The 16490-nt window shown below is 40.5% G+C and overlaps 1 protein-coding gene across 3 annotated transcripts in view; it reads left to right on the top strand.

The window, feature by feature from the left end:
- ATP9B (ATPase phospholipid transporting 9B (putative)) overlaps positions 1 to 16490 on the top strand; it is a 378894-nt gene that overhangs the window by 265856 nt on the left and 96548 nt on the right. For all 3 annotated transcript variants that reach the window (XM_063451645.1, XM_063451646.1, XM_063451647.1), the window contains one exon: positions 4499 to 4641. In XM_063451645.1, the coding sequence (XP_063307715.1) occupies positions 4499 to 4641 (143 nt within the window). The remainder of the gene's footprint in view (positions 1 to 4498; positions 4642 to 16490) is intronic.

Here is a 16490-nt window from a genome sequence, read left to right on the forward strand (position 1 = left end):
TATATATATATATATATATATAAACAGTCCAAAAAGAGTCCAGTAAAACCTTGAGGTGAGAAAACAAGTTATCCACTTGAGAAAGCCCTTAAGGGAGAAACGCGTTGTGGTATTTTGGCCACTTTCTTTGTTGTGAGTTAGCCATTTTATCTTTTTTTTTACCATTTTTATTATTTTACTACCTGAAATTTGAGTTTTACTTGTTCCAGAGAGATACTACTCCAAAGCATCCCGGGTGGGGGGATTATACCACTTACGCCCTATCATTGAGCAGTGCATCTGCCCAATTAAATGTGAGTAACCATTTGGTGATAAAACCATTTGGTTTTATCACAGTGAGCACTATTGTTGTTTTTTATGTTACATATGGTCCCCATCTGACAAGATATCTACTTGCAATACTCCCTCACGTATCCCATAAGTGGGGATTATACCACTGTACACTGTTTATACTAGAGCTAGTTTTTAGCTCTCAAAAATGTGAGTAGGACCCCATATAGGTCTTTTTTTAATGGCTGCTACCTATTTGGGTTTTATTGCACTATTAGATTTCCTTTTCTCTTTCATTAGGATCCCACAAACCCCTTGATCCCACTACTCCATAGACATCTCTACCTCAGATAGAACTGTGATTTTTCTCTCATCCCAAGGTTTTACTGGACTCTTTTTGGACTGTTCTATATATATATATATATATATATATATATATATATATATATACCGTATATACTCGAGTATAAGCAGAGTTTTTTAGCACATTTTTTGTGCTAAAAAAACCCAACTCGGCTTATACTCGAGTCAATAGTTTGTATTATGGCAATTTGCATTGCCATAATACAGACAGGGGCTGTGGGGGCTGCAGAGAGCGTTACTTACCTGTCCTGCAGCTCCTGTCAGCTCTCTCCTCCTCCGCGCCGTCAGTTCAGCACCTCGGTCAGCTCCCAGTGTAAATCTTGCGAGAGACGCGGCTCTCGCGAGACTTACACTGTGAGCTGACAGAGGGAGCTGCACGGACGGCGCGGAGGAGAAGGGAGCTGACAGGAGCTGCAGGACAGGTAAGTTACAGCTCTGCCAGCCCCCCTCTCCCCCCCACTGAACTGCCAATGCTGGACCACCAGGGAAGGAGAGCCCCCCTCCCTGCCATGTATCAAGCAGGGAGGGGGGACGAAAAAAAATAATTAGTAATAATAAAAAAATTATAATAATTAAATAATGAATAATAATATAATAATTAAATTAAATAAATAAAAATAATAAATAATAATAATAAAAAAAATAATAAAAAAATAAAAATAAAAAATTGCCCACCCCCCACCAAGGCTCTGCAACACACACACACACACACATACACACACACTGCACTCATACACACACACACATACACACACACTGCATTCACACACACACTGCACTCATACACACACACTGCACTCATACACTCACACTGCACTCATACACTCACACTGCATTCATATACACACGCTGCATTCATACACACACGCTGCATTCATACACACACGCTGCATTCATACACACACGCTGCACTCATACACACGCTGCATTCATACACACACGCTGCATTCATACACACACGCTGCATTCATACACACACGCTGCATTCATACACACACGCTGCATTCATACACACACGCTGCATTCATACACACACGCTGCACTCATACACACGCTGCACTCATACACACGCTGCATTCATACACACGCTGCATTCATACACTCACACTGCATTCATTATACACACACTGTAAATAAATATTCAATTAATATATTTTTTTTAGGATCTAATTTTATTTAGAAATTTACCAGTAGCTGCTGCATTTCTCACCCTAGTCTTATACTCGAGTCAATAAGTTTTCCCATTTTTGGGGGGTAAAATTAGGGGCCTCGGCTTATATTCGGGTCGGCTTATACTCGAGTATATACGGTATATATATATATATATATATATATATATACATTATTTTTTTTTATATATTATATGTTTTATATCGCTCTTGCTGTATTATATATCATTGTTTATTTCTATATTACTACTTGCTTATATTTAATTGCACATATCTCTGTGGTACCACCTTTTTCTACTTCCTCATACTAGAGGTGAATGCTGAAAATGTTTTGTATTTTAACTCAAACAAAGATTTCAGGTGCTTCTGTACATCCTATGGTACAAGTGGTGTCTATTTTGTTTTTGGGTTTTGGGGGAAGTGTACTGTTATCTACTGTCTTTAGGGTAACAGTCTTTATAACTCTATCACAATGTTCAAGGCAGCCATTTCTATCAATGTTGTATAGTAATGATCTCTGAGCATTTGAGCAGAAATGTAAAGCTAGCCACATCATAGAAAATGCTTTAAAGATATACTTTAGTCCACCCGCTGCAGCTTATTGTATTATGTTGTGGCGATTTTTCCGTGTGCTCATTTAACCAAAATGGAGATGATGTGTGAAAAACTAAGTACACCCTTACTGCCTCCATTGGAATTAAGAGGCTAACTAGCAGACAGGTGCTGCTCATCAAATACTGTTGATTAATTGATCAACAGCAAATGTGACCACCTCTATAAAAGAAAAAGATTTAACACAATGCCAAAGAGGCAATAATCTTAGAGAAGCAATTGTTGCTGGCCGTCAAACTAGGGACAGTTATAAGGCCATCTCCAAACAATTAAAAATCCATAATTCTTCAGTGACTAAGATTATTCAAAAGTGGGAAACATTCAAGACAGTTGCCAATCTTCCCATGAGAGGATATCCAAGTAAGAGTTGCAATTCTACAGACCTAAGTTAGCATGTTAAAGTTCATGACCGTACAATCAATCAGTGGTGTATTTTGAAATGGTGCTGCCCTAAGCATGACAAATCTTGGGTACCCCCTAATTTAAATGTACCTTCCTGCCAAGGCCACACCCTCCCTATTAACTTACACACATTTTGACTGACTGACAGACACACACTCACGGACCAGCACACACTCTCAGATACACTGACATACACACACATACACTCACGGATTTGACACAATCTGACACACATACAATCATTTAGACACACACTGACAGAGGCATACACTCACTGACAGACTCATACACTTACTGACAGACACGCACAATCACTCAGACACACACACACACACTCACTGACAGTCACACTCACTCAAATTCACTGACACACTCACTCACATTCACTGACACACATTCACACTCACTCAAATTCACTGACACACACACTCATTGACATTCACTGACACACACACACACAGTCACATTCACTGACACACACACACACACACATTTTCCCCCAACACTCACAATTATTATTATAATTTTTATTAAAATTCCAATTCACCCAGCCTCCCTACTTTTGGGATAGCTGGGTTGATTTTTCACCTGCGGTCCAGTGGGGCTGCTAGGCAGGAAGGTGGGCGGACGTGCAGGTGGGCGGCCGCTCTAAGTTTTCAGCAAGAGAGCTGAGATCTCTCTGCTCAACTCCCTCGCGCCCCACAGAGTGATGCCAGGAGCCGGACTGACGTCATATTCTGGCTCCCGGGATCACTGCGTTTCGCACGACGGAGCTGAGCAGAGAGCTCTCAGGGGAAAGCCACCCCGCCACCCGCCCGGGTAACAACTGGCCGCCTGCACTGGGGGAGCCCAGTGTTCTTTTGACAGACGAGACCAAAGTGGAGATGTTTGGCCATAATGCACAGGGCCACGTTTGGTTAAAATCAAACACAGTACAAACACCTCATACCAACTGTCAAGCATGATGGTGGATGGGTGATGATTTGGGCTTGATTTTTTACAGCCACAGGACCTGGGACCTTTTCTGTCATTGAGTCCACCATGAACTCCTCTGTATACCAAAGTATTCCAGAGTCAAATATGAGGCCATCTTTCCGACACACCCAAGCACACCAGCAAATCTACAGCAGAATGGCTGAAAAAGAAAATAATCAAGGTGTTGCAATCACCCTATCAAAGTCCATACCTCAACCCAATTGAAATGCTTTGGCGGTACCTAAAGAGAGCTGTGCATAAACAAATGCCAGCAAACCTCAATGAACTAAAGAAACGTTGTAAAGAAGAGTTGGCCAAAATCCCTCCACAATGATGTGAGAGATTTATAAAGGCATACAGAAAATTATTACTTCAAGTTATTGCTGCTAAAGGTGGTTGTACAAACTTTGAATCATAAGGTGTACTTAGTTTCCCAAACATGGCTTCTCCATTTTGGGTTTATTTTTGTTAAATAAATCATGGCACAGCGTAATATTGTCATGTGTTGTTCATCTGTGGATGTTTTTACCTAAATTTAAGACCTGCTAAGGAGCAGGTGATTCCATAGAATTAAAAGAGTGTGTACTTTCTTTTTCCCATAACTGTATATATTCAATGCTTTATTTGTAACAATCAATCCTTTGCTCCATATGCTTCTCCCTTCTGAATGCATCATGATCAAGGAAAATCCTATGTTTTCTTTTCAGTTTACGAGTAAACCTGGACATGGGTAAAGCTGCTTATGGATGGCTGATCATGAGAGATGAGAACATTCCAGGGACAGTTGTACGAACAAGCACAATTCCAGAAGAGTTGGGACGTCTGGTTTATTTGCTTACAGATAAAACAGGTAACTGTTATTAATATAATATAGTATTTGCGAATGAATAATACACTTAAATACTTGCCGTTTAACCTTCATCTTATTGCTTTTAATGCCATTGATCCAAAAGAAGGAAAACACCCTTAATGGAAGCAATTTACAGTATAAACAACATTGGCATGAGGAACTGCACCACAGGGGAGGGGGGATATCGGGGAGTCAATTCTATTAGTCAGTGTTCTGTGTAACATTCACATTCTTGTATAGTACTCCATAACATTTGTATTTATTTATTTTTTGCTTCAAAATGTTCAAGGAGTCTTTTGGATTCCATGGCCCAATTTTTAGTGAATTAACCATTTACCCACCTGTAAGTACAGAAACAACTTATTCTCTGCAGACCGGTCCTCCTCCACTGATGCATCAGGCATGTCCAATCAGATGCTTCTCATATTGAAGGATTGTGGAATTATGCTTCTTAAAGGGACATGCATCACTTTGAACAACTGTCTTATTCAAAAGCTTCAGCATGTTTACCTGCTTCTTCTGTCTTATGATTTCCAATCAGTATCCTCTCCCTAGGAATGCTTGAAAAGTGCATTGGGCATGCCTGACAGATTTACATATGTGCAGCTGGAAGATCTCTTTACCTTGCAACATCCTGACAGGGGGAGAAGGGAGTCTGATCAGTGTGATCATGTAGAGTAATATCCAGTAACCAGTTTCTCTCTTCTGCTGCTGCGCAATGATGTATTGTTTGTGTCATTAGTGGACTATTCTAAAGCTAAGCTTGGTGGTTAAGGGGAAGGTGAGATGCCTAATAATGCAATATGGCCAAGTTTATAATAGGTTTATAATTATGTATGACATACATTATGCCTGGTCTTTACCTGGGTACATCCATTTTGTTCTACTCTGTCCATGGTGTCTGCTGTTTTGACTTCTATGAGATTATTTTCACTGATGGATAAATTACCCTGGCAACTGAAATTGAACTTAATTTAAGCTCTGCACAAAAAAATTGTAAAGATAATGCTCCATAAGAAAAAGTATTCCATGCTTAATCTTATATTATTCTCAATCTCTCCTGCTCCTCTGGCATATTTCCATCACCCTTTAAACATGCAACTGTAACTCCAATTCTAAAAAAGCCCAACCTTGACCCTAACTCCCCTTCCAGCTACAGCCCTATCTCGCTACTGCCTTTTGCGTCCAAGATACTTGAAAGACTTATCTATGTGAGGTTAACAGACTTCCTTGAGTCCCACTCACTGCTCGACCCACTTCAGTCTGGTTTCCGCGCTCAGCACTCTGTGAAGACGGCTCTGACCAAAGTATCAAACGATCTACTTGCTGCAAAATCTCGTGGACACTATTCTTTCCTAATTCTCCTTGACCCTTCCACTGCTTTTGACACTGTTGATCATCAACAGCTTCTTCTCATCCTCCGTAATCTCAGTCTACGAGCTATTTCTCTTTCCTGGTGCTTCTCCTACCTTTCCCAGCACTCTTTTAGTGTTTCTTTTTCTGGCTCTGCCTCTTCCCCCCAACTTCTCTCTGTTTGTGTCCCCCAAGGTTCAGTCCTTGGTCCCCTACTGTTCTCGATCTATACTGCCTCCCTTGGTAAACCCTTTGGATTCCAATATCACTTCTATGTGGATGACACACAAATCTATCTGTCCTCCCCTGATTTCTCCTCGCCCTTCTTGACTAGTGTCTCTGAATGCCTCTCTATTTTTAATTATACAGCTGCCCACTTCTTTAAGCTCAACTTGTCCAAAACAGAACTTCTGGTCTTTCCTCCCTCAAGTGTTGCTACTCTGTTTCTGTCTCCCTCCATGTTAATGGTGCTACCATCCGCTCCACAATTCCTGTGGAATTCCCTTCCCTTTTCCATTAGAGGCTCGCCCAGTCTCCACTCCTTCAAAACATCATTAAAAACACACTTTTTCACAAAAGTATATCAATTAAACTGTTAATAGCTCCCAACTGATTCATCTCCTGCAACTGTCATAAAAAAACCCAAAAAAAAACACACTAAGTCTAAAGTAATTACTATTCTACCAATCTACATCCCCACACTTGCCTTACCTTTTGTGTCATTTTAGCCCAATCCCTCTAGCATGTAAGCTCATTCAGCAGGGCCCTTAACCCCTCTGTTCCTGTGCGTCAAACTTGTCTGATTACACTTACGTGTCTCTTAGTCCACCCATTGTAAATCTTTTTCTGATTTGTTACTTTGTATAGCTCTCATCAAGCAAGGCCTGTTTATCAAACAATATTATACTATGTTTTTTCCTCTCTGTATTTTTTATATGTTTCAACTTGATTGGAGCATCTAAGGAGACATTTTTTATTGTAAGTTATTATTTTATTACTTACCACCATTCACTTGCAATTTTGCACATAACCTTATTCGAGTGTGACTAATTTGCACACTCCTTTTTGCACTAATTATATGCATATACTCGCACCTTAAATATTTATACATGACATTTTTTAGTCAATCTGATTTTTATTAAGGCATATAGTATGGGGTACAGAAGAGAAGGCGGAGGAAACGTTAAAGCGAGTTACATTATAGGGTCGGTACAACAATACACAAAGTTAAAGTACATTTCCAGATTTTCAATGCCTAATTTTTTTTTTTTTTTAAAGTAACGTAGTTAAACTCCAAGTTGTAATTACAAGCTAAGGATCGTAGGATCCGGATTAATATCTCGCTAGGTCATGCTAGTCAGGCGACAGATTACACATAGATAAAAATAAACAAAAAACCATTAGTTACTTATGCTAGGTACATGCTGACTGCACTATGCAAGCAGGTCTGGCTAGTTCAGCATTAGTGACACTGCTCAGGTAAGTTAAGTTATGCATAAGCTACGACATTGTTAAAACATGCGCGCACAGGTGTTTTGCCAAATTTCGTCACGTAAATACATAGAAATTTCAGGCTTATTTTGTATCGGTTAACAAGTAAACTCAAAAGTTAAGAATAACAGATCCAGCTTAACGTAAAATGTACCATTTAACGAAAAGAAAATATGCCAAGGTGAGAAACAGTACAGACAGGCTGAAGTGAGACATACTGTGGTTGCTGCGGTGTGGTTCAGTTAGGTCAGGCTAAGGCAGATCAACCATGTAACACAGCACAACGCGTCAGCGGTATTAGGCGTTTCAAAAGCTAAACATAATTTGGCAAAACATATCAAATTAACAACTGGCTGATTACAAAGCAGGCTATAGGATCATGCTGTAAAAACCGCCAGTCTATCTTGGCAATGCAGGGCAAGAGCGGAGCAACGAAGTAGCTGTAGTCGTTGGAGATAACATGGACAGTTCAGGTGTCGGTTATGTATTGTGCAGTCCGTTACCGGGGTTTCTGCGGGCAGATCCCGTTGGGCGAACGGTCACCTTCAGCCAATACCTCTGCGGGGAGACGTTGACGCTCGTACCTGAACTATCCCCGTTGTTGGGGCGAGGGGCGAGTGGTGTGGGGCCGCCCTCCTGCCCCGGGTCGTTGATAAGGCCAGCACCCTTAATCCACAGACTCGGTGACTCGATGAGGCCGGGTCTACCCCTTCGTGGGCGTCCTGGATAGCCTGGATGTTCTGTCGCCGCCTGCGGCGGTCAAGCTTCCGGCGGTGTGGTCGGTGCTGCGGAGTTGGTCTCCGTGCGGCCTTCGGCCCAGGTAGGCTGCCAATGTGAGTGGTGAGCGCGGCTCTGCGTGGGTCGCCCGAGCGCGGCCCCTTCCCGTTCTGCTTCCTCTGCTGCACTGCCCCCTGTTCCGGGGTACGGGTTGTTTGTCCGCCACGCTGCTCCAATTTGTCCCAGAAGCGCTGAAATATGGCGTCTATTTGCGAGGAGTAGTGCTCCGGTAGAGTGAGCTGCTTATCAGGGTCTTGTGGTGCCTTGAGCTCTGCCCCCAAGTGCCTGTCCACCATCTTGTCCGTCGTTTTGCGCCGGCTGTCTCCGTCGCCGCTTGGACGGGAGAGTGGTAGTGCTCGGTGCTTCAGGCTGGCAGGGACCGGGATAACCCCCACCGGTCCATAGGGGGGGGAACGGGAGTACAAGCTTGTTCTTTCCGCGGTTAATAGGTACAGGGGAGCGGCCGTCTCCCCCGCGCCTGCCGCGTGTGTAGGCCGCAGATGCCGAAGCGGGGAGTTCAAGCTTTTGGGCGACATGTTTGGTGTCCCCCGGTAGGTCCCGGCTTTGTCTTTCTCGTTAGGGACTGAGATTTTCTCGGAACCGCCGTATCGAGCAGATTACCGTCTCAGTTAGTCGCTTGGTGCGGGAGCCCTAGGGAGACACGTCCGCACAGCTCAGCGGTCAGGCCCCGCCCCCCCGCACCTTAAATATTTAAAGGTATAGCGCACCTTTTTTACTTATATTGTTTGTATGGTGTTTTGTGAGCTTGTACACATTTAGGTGCTGCTTTACCTTTTTCACCTTAATATTTGCACCTAAATTTATACACTTAGCGCCTTTTTTTGCTTGTTTATCTTTTTCTGATTTTTCACCCATTGTAAAGCGCTACGGAATATGTTGGCGCTATATAAATATAATAATAATATAAAACTAAAAAACTAGGGTGAATCTAAAAAAAAAGGACAATAAAGGAGGAATAGATGGAGATTTAAGAAACCAAAGAAAGACTGGGGGCGGGGCTGGACCACCATGCTGAACGGTCGCACAAAAGAGCAGCTCCTGCAATCTATTATATTATCAGCATATAAACAATGATTAAATACCCACCTGACGACTGGCAGCTGTGGCCCATTGCAAGAAGGCACCCTGGTACAGAGGCGAGGCTTGCCAAGGTGTTCTAGTCTCTTGGAGGGGAGTTCCTTGTCACTCAAGATGAAGATAACCTGGGCAGTGAGTGGGGTGGACAGCCGCTATCCTGCCTACCAGTTCCTTGCCAGAAACACGAGGCTTAGTGGAACTGACCCTTTCCCGTCCCGTCCCACCCCACCCTGTGGCCCCTGTGATTGCGAAGACACCAGCACCCCAGACTGCAGCGGTGTCGACCCAAGGCTCAGAGGCCACATGCAAAATGGCGGAGACGGTGTGCCGAGCTACATGTGCCAAAGGGAGAACCGCCTCAACACTAGCGACTTGCCGACACGGGCTGACAAGAAAACTGTGGATGTCTGCTCAGAAGACTCTACACAAACACCCAGTCTGATACCTACTACACACACTCCACCTCAAAATCAGGGTTCCAGCCATAGGTCAAACAAGATCACAACAGAGAAGCCGGAGACGCATCAAGCTAACACATGCAGCACTGACAAGGTTAACAGATGGCGCTGTTTATAATACCTACCCGAGATCCCTGCTCCCAGCATGAGACACCGCTCCAGCATCCCAACTTTGCCTGCAATACCTCCCTGATAGCGAGGAGACCACAACACTTTGGTCGGCTGCCTGCAGAGGGGAGGCTGACCCAGAGGATCACCAAGACCACTCGGAGCTGCGACCTGTCCGCGGTGTGCATCGGCTGAACCGCAAGTTGAACACTGCCACTTTGACACCTGCCTAGCATACCACCACTATCTCACGCCTCACTCAGCAGCTTTCAATGTTTTGTCCCGATCTGTCCCTCCAAATAAGCAGGTCTAACGCCACAGGATCACTGACTGTCAGCTTGATGGCACAGGGGTACCATGTGGTGGTAAATTCTAAGGATGTACACCTACCTGTCTAATGCATCTACTTATTTTGGTTCTTGATTTCTCCACTGGGTTTGCATTATTATTTTGTTTTACATCTCTCTAATAGCATCTACCCAGTCAGAAAGATAAGCTTAAGTAACATCCCCATGTCTAGGAGATTCATTTAGCAAGCCTCAATGTGGAGTTGTAATGTAGGATGTTTCTCTGTCTCTGCATGGAAACTTTGTAACTACAGATTGCCTAGACATGTTGAAATACCTTGTTGTCTCTCATACTTTGAAAAAAAATGGTGCAGATTAAGGATGCCAAGCAGCAATGTTTCTTACTGTGTTGCTTACATACGCTGTTGTGGCAATGTCAGCATTTTGTGTATTCACATGCACTACAAAAATAAAGAATTAAAAAAATAAATAAATAGAAACCAAAGAAAGACTTAAGTCCTTAGAAAGGGTGGTGTGTTCCTTCTTACAGCTGTTTCAAGATCTTGGCATAGTGTAGTGAACTATAGCTCATCACAAAGGGATATGACATCTGACATCCATTCACATACAGAAGTGATGCAGGGCTTGTTTTATTTGCCACGGCTCACAATTGATACATGGGAGCTATATTGGATCTGCATACTGATATCACTGAGTAATTCCAATACTTATGCACAGAAAGCAATGAGGTGAAAAATGTGTTGCAGGGAAAATCTAGGCTGAGCATAATTTGGCCAGGATAATTAAGAATTGTTGATCCTAAAGAGCATTACGTTGCTAATATAATTGCAAGGTAGTCCATTGTATGATTGCAAATTGGGATTGTGCTTCATCAATAAGCTTTTTGACATGAAGCGTCCATCACAGAGGTTGTCTCATTTGCCACCACAGAATGGAAAATGAAGTATCCCAATAATTGCATTATAGTTTCCTTATTGTAGGACAAGAAAGCAACGTGGTATAATTAGGTTTGATTGGAGTGCATGTTTCCGGTAAGATCTGAAATTAATGATGTTGCTATAGTGACACATCTGCGGTCAGCAGTGCGTGAGGCTTCAAGTAATTCATTCGACAAGAGAAGACTTCTGTTAACTGCGAAGATGCAGAGCATATTGACACTGACCCGATATTCTAGGCATTATGTGATAAATTAACAAATGATGGTAAAACAGGGGGACAGATCATTTGAACTTAATCTGCTGGGAGAACTTTAATCTTCTTACTGGTTATTTTACAATGCTGAAATAAACAACCTTTGTTTACCTCTATGAGCACCACATAATTGAAATGTTAATTTAAATAATAATAGTAATTAAAACACACATACATATCAATTGCAGGTGATTGTGTAATAAACCTAAAACCTTTCTATATAAATTATCTTTGATTATTGGAGCTAAAATAAATTAATAAATGACGAATACATGAAATATGATGTATAGCATTTCAATAAATAAATTGCTCGTTTTGAGAGCAGACATTCTATTTGTCACATCATCATATTGTAAATAGAGGAAAATAATAAGACAAATGTATATTGCAGAGGCATCTCAGTCATTTGTAACATTTAAGTTGCACATTTAGGCTAAAAGATTCCTGGGTTAATTAATATTTGACTGATAAAACTACCTAAAGAATAAGGGCATTATTGCTAACTTAAACTAATAGTAACAAAGTAATTTATCTTTGTGTATGAGCATTATTATTTGCACATTGTACTTAGTATTACTGTGTTTTAATTCAATTTAAAAGTTTTCTTAATTATATGTTAGTCATTTTATTAGCTCACACGTCATATTCAAATAGCATGGATTACTATGTTTGAATTCATGTCTTTAAACTTCCATATACATTACCGTGTAAACTTGTAAAATTAAATTAAAAAATATGTATTTTTTTCTACTATATAATCATATATGTCTGTGTGTTTAGGTAGGTAGATTATATGAATAATGCTACAGAAAAAAAAAATGTTAGATTTTTTTTTCTAACAATAGATATTTTATTGGAAAAGCTCTGTTACCTTCAGTGCTAAATTCTTGATTGAGAGCAAAAGAGTTGCCAATTTGCCTTTTATACTGAATGCTGAAAATAACTGACAAGAGAATAGCAAAGTTTGGCCAAATTGGAAAAAAATATCTGCGCTGGATCATTTTTCTTATTTTGTTATTCTGGAAAAAAAATACAAAAATAAATTCTCCACAATTCTTTCGTTCACTGGATGAAGTCTGCTTTAAATTACAGTTTTTACATGCTAATCCAGGCCTATCAGTAATGCTTCGTTCGACACAATGTAAAATAGATGCAACTTTCTCAAGTTCTGCTTCTTAAATTGTTTTAATTGTGTGCTTTGATTTTTTTTTTTTCTTTAGCCTAGTGGAAAATACACCAAACTAAGTTCTACATCTTATTTTGCTTATAGTCTCCTTACTGGTTTTAACCCCTTCTATGCAGACCGCAGTTCAATGGTCTTTAAAGCCATGGCAGCGGCTGTAACGGCTGTCAAGCTCAAGCAGCCACGGTATACTTACCTCTGCGTTGATCGCCTTCTGGGGGACTGCCTGACAACCCAGGCAGTCCCACCCTGGTAAATTAGGCCCCCACGGGCCATGTGCTCGATCTGATAGAGCGATTACCTGGCCAGTATAGCAGGCTATGGATTTGACTGCATGGGGACAGCCTGGCTGTCAGCCAGTCCCCTAGTGCTGTAAAAATTAAAAATAAATAATTATTAGGGAAACACATACATATATATATATGTATTTATACAGGAATGGGAACACTCACAGAACAGATCTCAGGACTGGTAGAAAATACCCTAAAACCTCAGCAACACCAACAGCTTCATAAAAGACACAACAGACTTCCTCAACAAACTCTGCCAAATCGCCAATCTCCCTGCTAACACCGTCCTTGTAACCATGGATGTGGAATCTCTGTACAGCAACATTCCACATACAGATGGCATCAATGCTTGCTTCCATTTCCTCTCTTATGCTGACAACTAAAAATACAACCCCCGAACTGGCACTATTCATCCTCACACATAATTATTTCAGTATTAACAATGAGGCTTACCTACAAGCTTGAGTGCCACTTGTGTTAACCTGGGGTTTTCATGAGCTGTAAGCCATAATCATCGCACTTATGATAAATCATGGCTTGAACTATCTTGCTTTGCATGTAATGCGTCTATCTCAAATATTAGTTTCCCCTTTTACGTTGCATTACTGAAATAAATGAACTTTTGCACTTTTTTCGAGTATCACTTGTATATATATTTACACACAAAATTCTAGAAGGGTATTCTGCACTCACAGTCTTCAAATAAAAAAGAACTTTTATTTCCTTGTGATAATAAAAAAAATCAATACATAATGTGTTTAAAGTTCTGCTATAGGTCAACGTTTCAATTAAACTGTCCTGAGGAAAGTCCCGAGCAGGGACTGAAACGTCGACCTATAGCAGAACTTTAAGCACGTTATGTATTGATTTTTTTATTATCATGAGGAAATAATAGTTATGTTTTATATGAAGATCGTAATTGCAGACTACTCTTCTGGAATTATGTGTATATAGTCGTGTCAACAGTCTGGCATCCGGCATTAAAGGACCACTATAGTGCCAGGAAACCAAACTAGTTTTCCTGGCACTATAGTATTAATAAGTCCCCCCCCCCCCCTCACCAACATGGCCCCCCTCCTTTCTCCAGCGCCGGGCTCTCTCCTCCCTCTTCGGACGTCATCGTCTGAATGTGCATGCGCGGCTTTCCTATGGACGCTGGCGTCTTCTCACTGTGAAAATCACAGTGAGAAACGTGGAAGTACCTCTAGTGGCTGTCAATGAAACAGCCACTACAGGCTGGATTAACCCATATGTAAACATAGCAGTTTCTCTGAAACTGCTATGTTTACAGCAGGCAGGGTTAACCCAGACCACTTCATTGAGCTGAAGTGGTCTGGGTGCCTATAGTGGTCCTTTAACATTTGAAGCAAGTGTGCAGGGAAACTCTCTAAGCTCTATCTATATATCTATCTTTCTATCTATCAATGCAAATAATAAAAAAGTTATAAATATAAAATTACATAAAAAAATTATATAAATATACATAGACTTTAAATATAGTTTTATTGTGAAAGAGGTAAATTATGGTTGAACAAATATATAGTCAAATTCCAGGTTTTGTTTTGATCAAAACATGTCCAGTTTATTTACCCAATCTAGTACTTGATATCCGATCCCTCACCCTCACACCCTAAAAAGAACAGTTTCTAAATACTGTTTTATATCCTCGATCTTTTACTTTAGTCTCCATGCTAAATTGTATTTTGTTGTATATAGCTATGTTATTTTTAGTTCTCTTTAGTTTTTTAACAATATTTGAGATACATGTATTTGTGGGGAATAGGCTAACCTCCTTAACAGCTTTCACATGTCTGAATTTACACTATTGTCTGTAAATGCTAAGGGGTGTAATTATCCTGAGAAAAGGACGCATGCTTTAAACGAATTTAAGCATGCTAATGCTTCTGTGATATATCTTTAAGAAATACATTTTTGTGGTCCATCCACCCCCTTGAATGGTTATTTTTACTACCCTGCTGGGTATTACAAAAATAATCCACTCGAAAAAACAGGTGGAACCGCGATTCTGATTTCGCTCTCATTGTCCTTCAAATTGAACAAAGAATGTCTGTGAGCATTACAAATATGTAATGGTAAAGGGTATGGTGCTTAACAAAAAATATTCTGTTGTCAATATTTTTTTACCTAATAGTGAACAATGCACATTTTTATGACTTCTGTTATAAGAACTTGAAAGCTTTCAGGAATGTGCAACAGTTTTGGGTGTGGATCTTAACCCCAAAATAGTCCCGTGTTGATAATTACTCTAGTTCTTTATCATTAGATGCACAACAGAGGTGCAGTTTATGCCACTTACTACACTCATCATAACTTATAGATTCCTGTAGATTATTGACTCACGCGTAGATATGCTTTTCCTTTCACATAGACATCTACATCTAACACGTTGGTTGGACCATGCTATGGTCACAATGTCTCTCTTGTTACAGTCAGTATTATGCGCTAAAGGTACAGTTGAAATCAAAATGATTCAACCCCCATTGAAAATCAGGTTTATTGTCAAAATTTACAAACTTTCAGCTATGTGCAATGAACAAACCAAACAAAAGCAATTGAAATAGATAAACGCAGCAAATGCTTCAAATGGTTTTCCCAAATTCATCTTACAATGACTTCTCTAGTATCAAAATTATTCAACCCCTTTATTGCAGGCATCTTTAGTACATGACGTTGGCAGGCGGGCATCCCTCCAATGGCCATTGGAGCAACTAAATGACCTCCATTTGTCTAAATATACATAGGGATTAAGGAAAAAGCGCAGGTAACATTTTCTTTTCTTTGGTTTTTACTACATATTGGGGCTGATGTGTGTTGTAGTCCATGCTGCTTTAGCGCAGGACTTCTCTTTTTGTATTTTTATCTTTAGTACATAGTAGAGGATCTTTTTGCTGTTATGACGTGCTGCAAACGAGATGCATAGCCAGACACCAGCTTCTGGCAGTGTTGAAATTGTGGAAGCCAACACCATGCATTCACTTTATATTATGGAGGGTCACGCTTTTTTAATTAAAGCAGCTCTGTCACCTTTTGGGGTCTTTGCATATTTTTACATATAGTTACATAGTTACATAGCTGAAAAGAGACTTGCGTCCATCAAGTTCAGCCTTCCTCACATTTGTTTTTTGCTGTTGATCCAAAAGAAGGCAAAAACACAGTTTTTTGCAGCAAACTAGGAGAAAACATTCCTTCTTGACCCCAGAATGGCAGTCAGATTTATCCTTGGATCAAGAAGCTATTACCCTACATTGAAAAATTATATCCTTGAATATTCTGTTTTTGCAAGTATGCATCTAGTTGCAGTTTGAACATCTGTATGGACTCTGATAAAACCATTTCTTCAGGCAGAGAATTCCACATCCTTATTGTTCTTACAGTAAAAAAAAAACATTTTCTTTGCCTTAGACTAAATCTTCTTTCTTCCAGTCTAAACGCATGACCTTGTGTCCTATGTAAAGTCCGGTTTGTGAATAGATTTCCACACAATGGTTTGTATTGGCCCCGAATATATTTGTATAATGTTATCATATCCACTCTTAGGCAAAATTTTTCTAAACTAAAGAGTTTTATATTT

Source organism: Pelobates fuscus, chromosome 4 (assembly GCF_036172605.1).
Source record: "Pelobates fuscus isolate aPelFus1 chromosome 4, aPelFus1.pri, whole genome shotgun sequence".
Taxonomy (NCBI): Eukaryota; Metazoa; Chordata; class Amphibia; order Anura; family Pelobatidae; genus Pelobates; species Pelobates fuscus.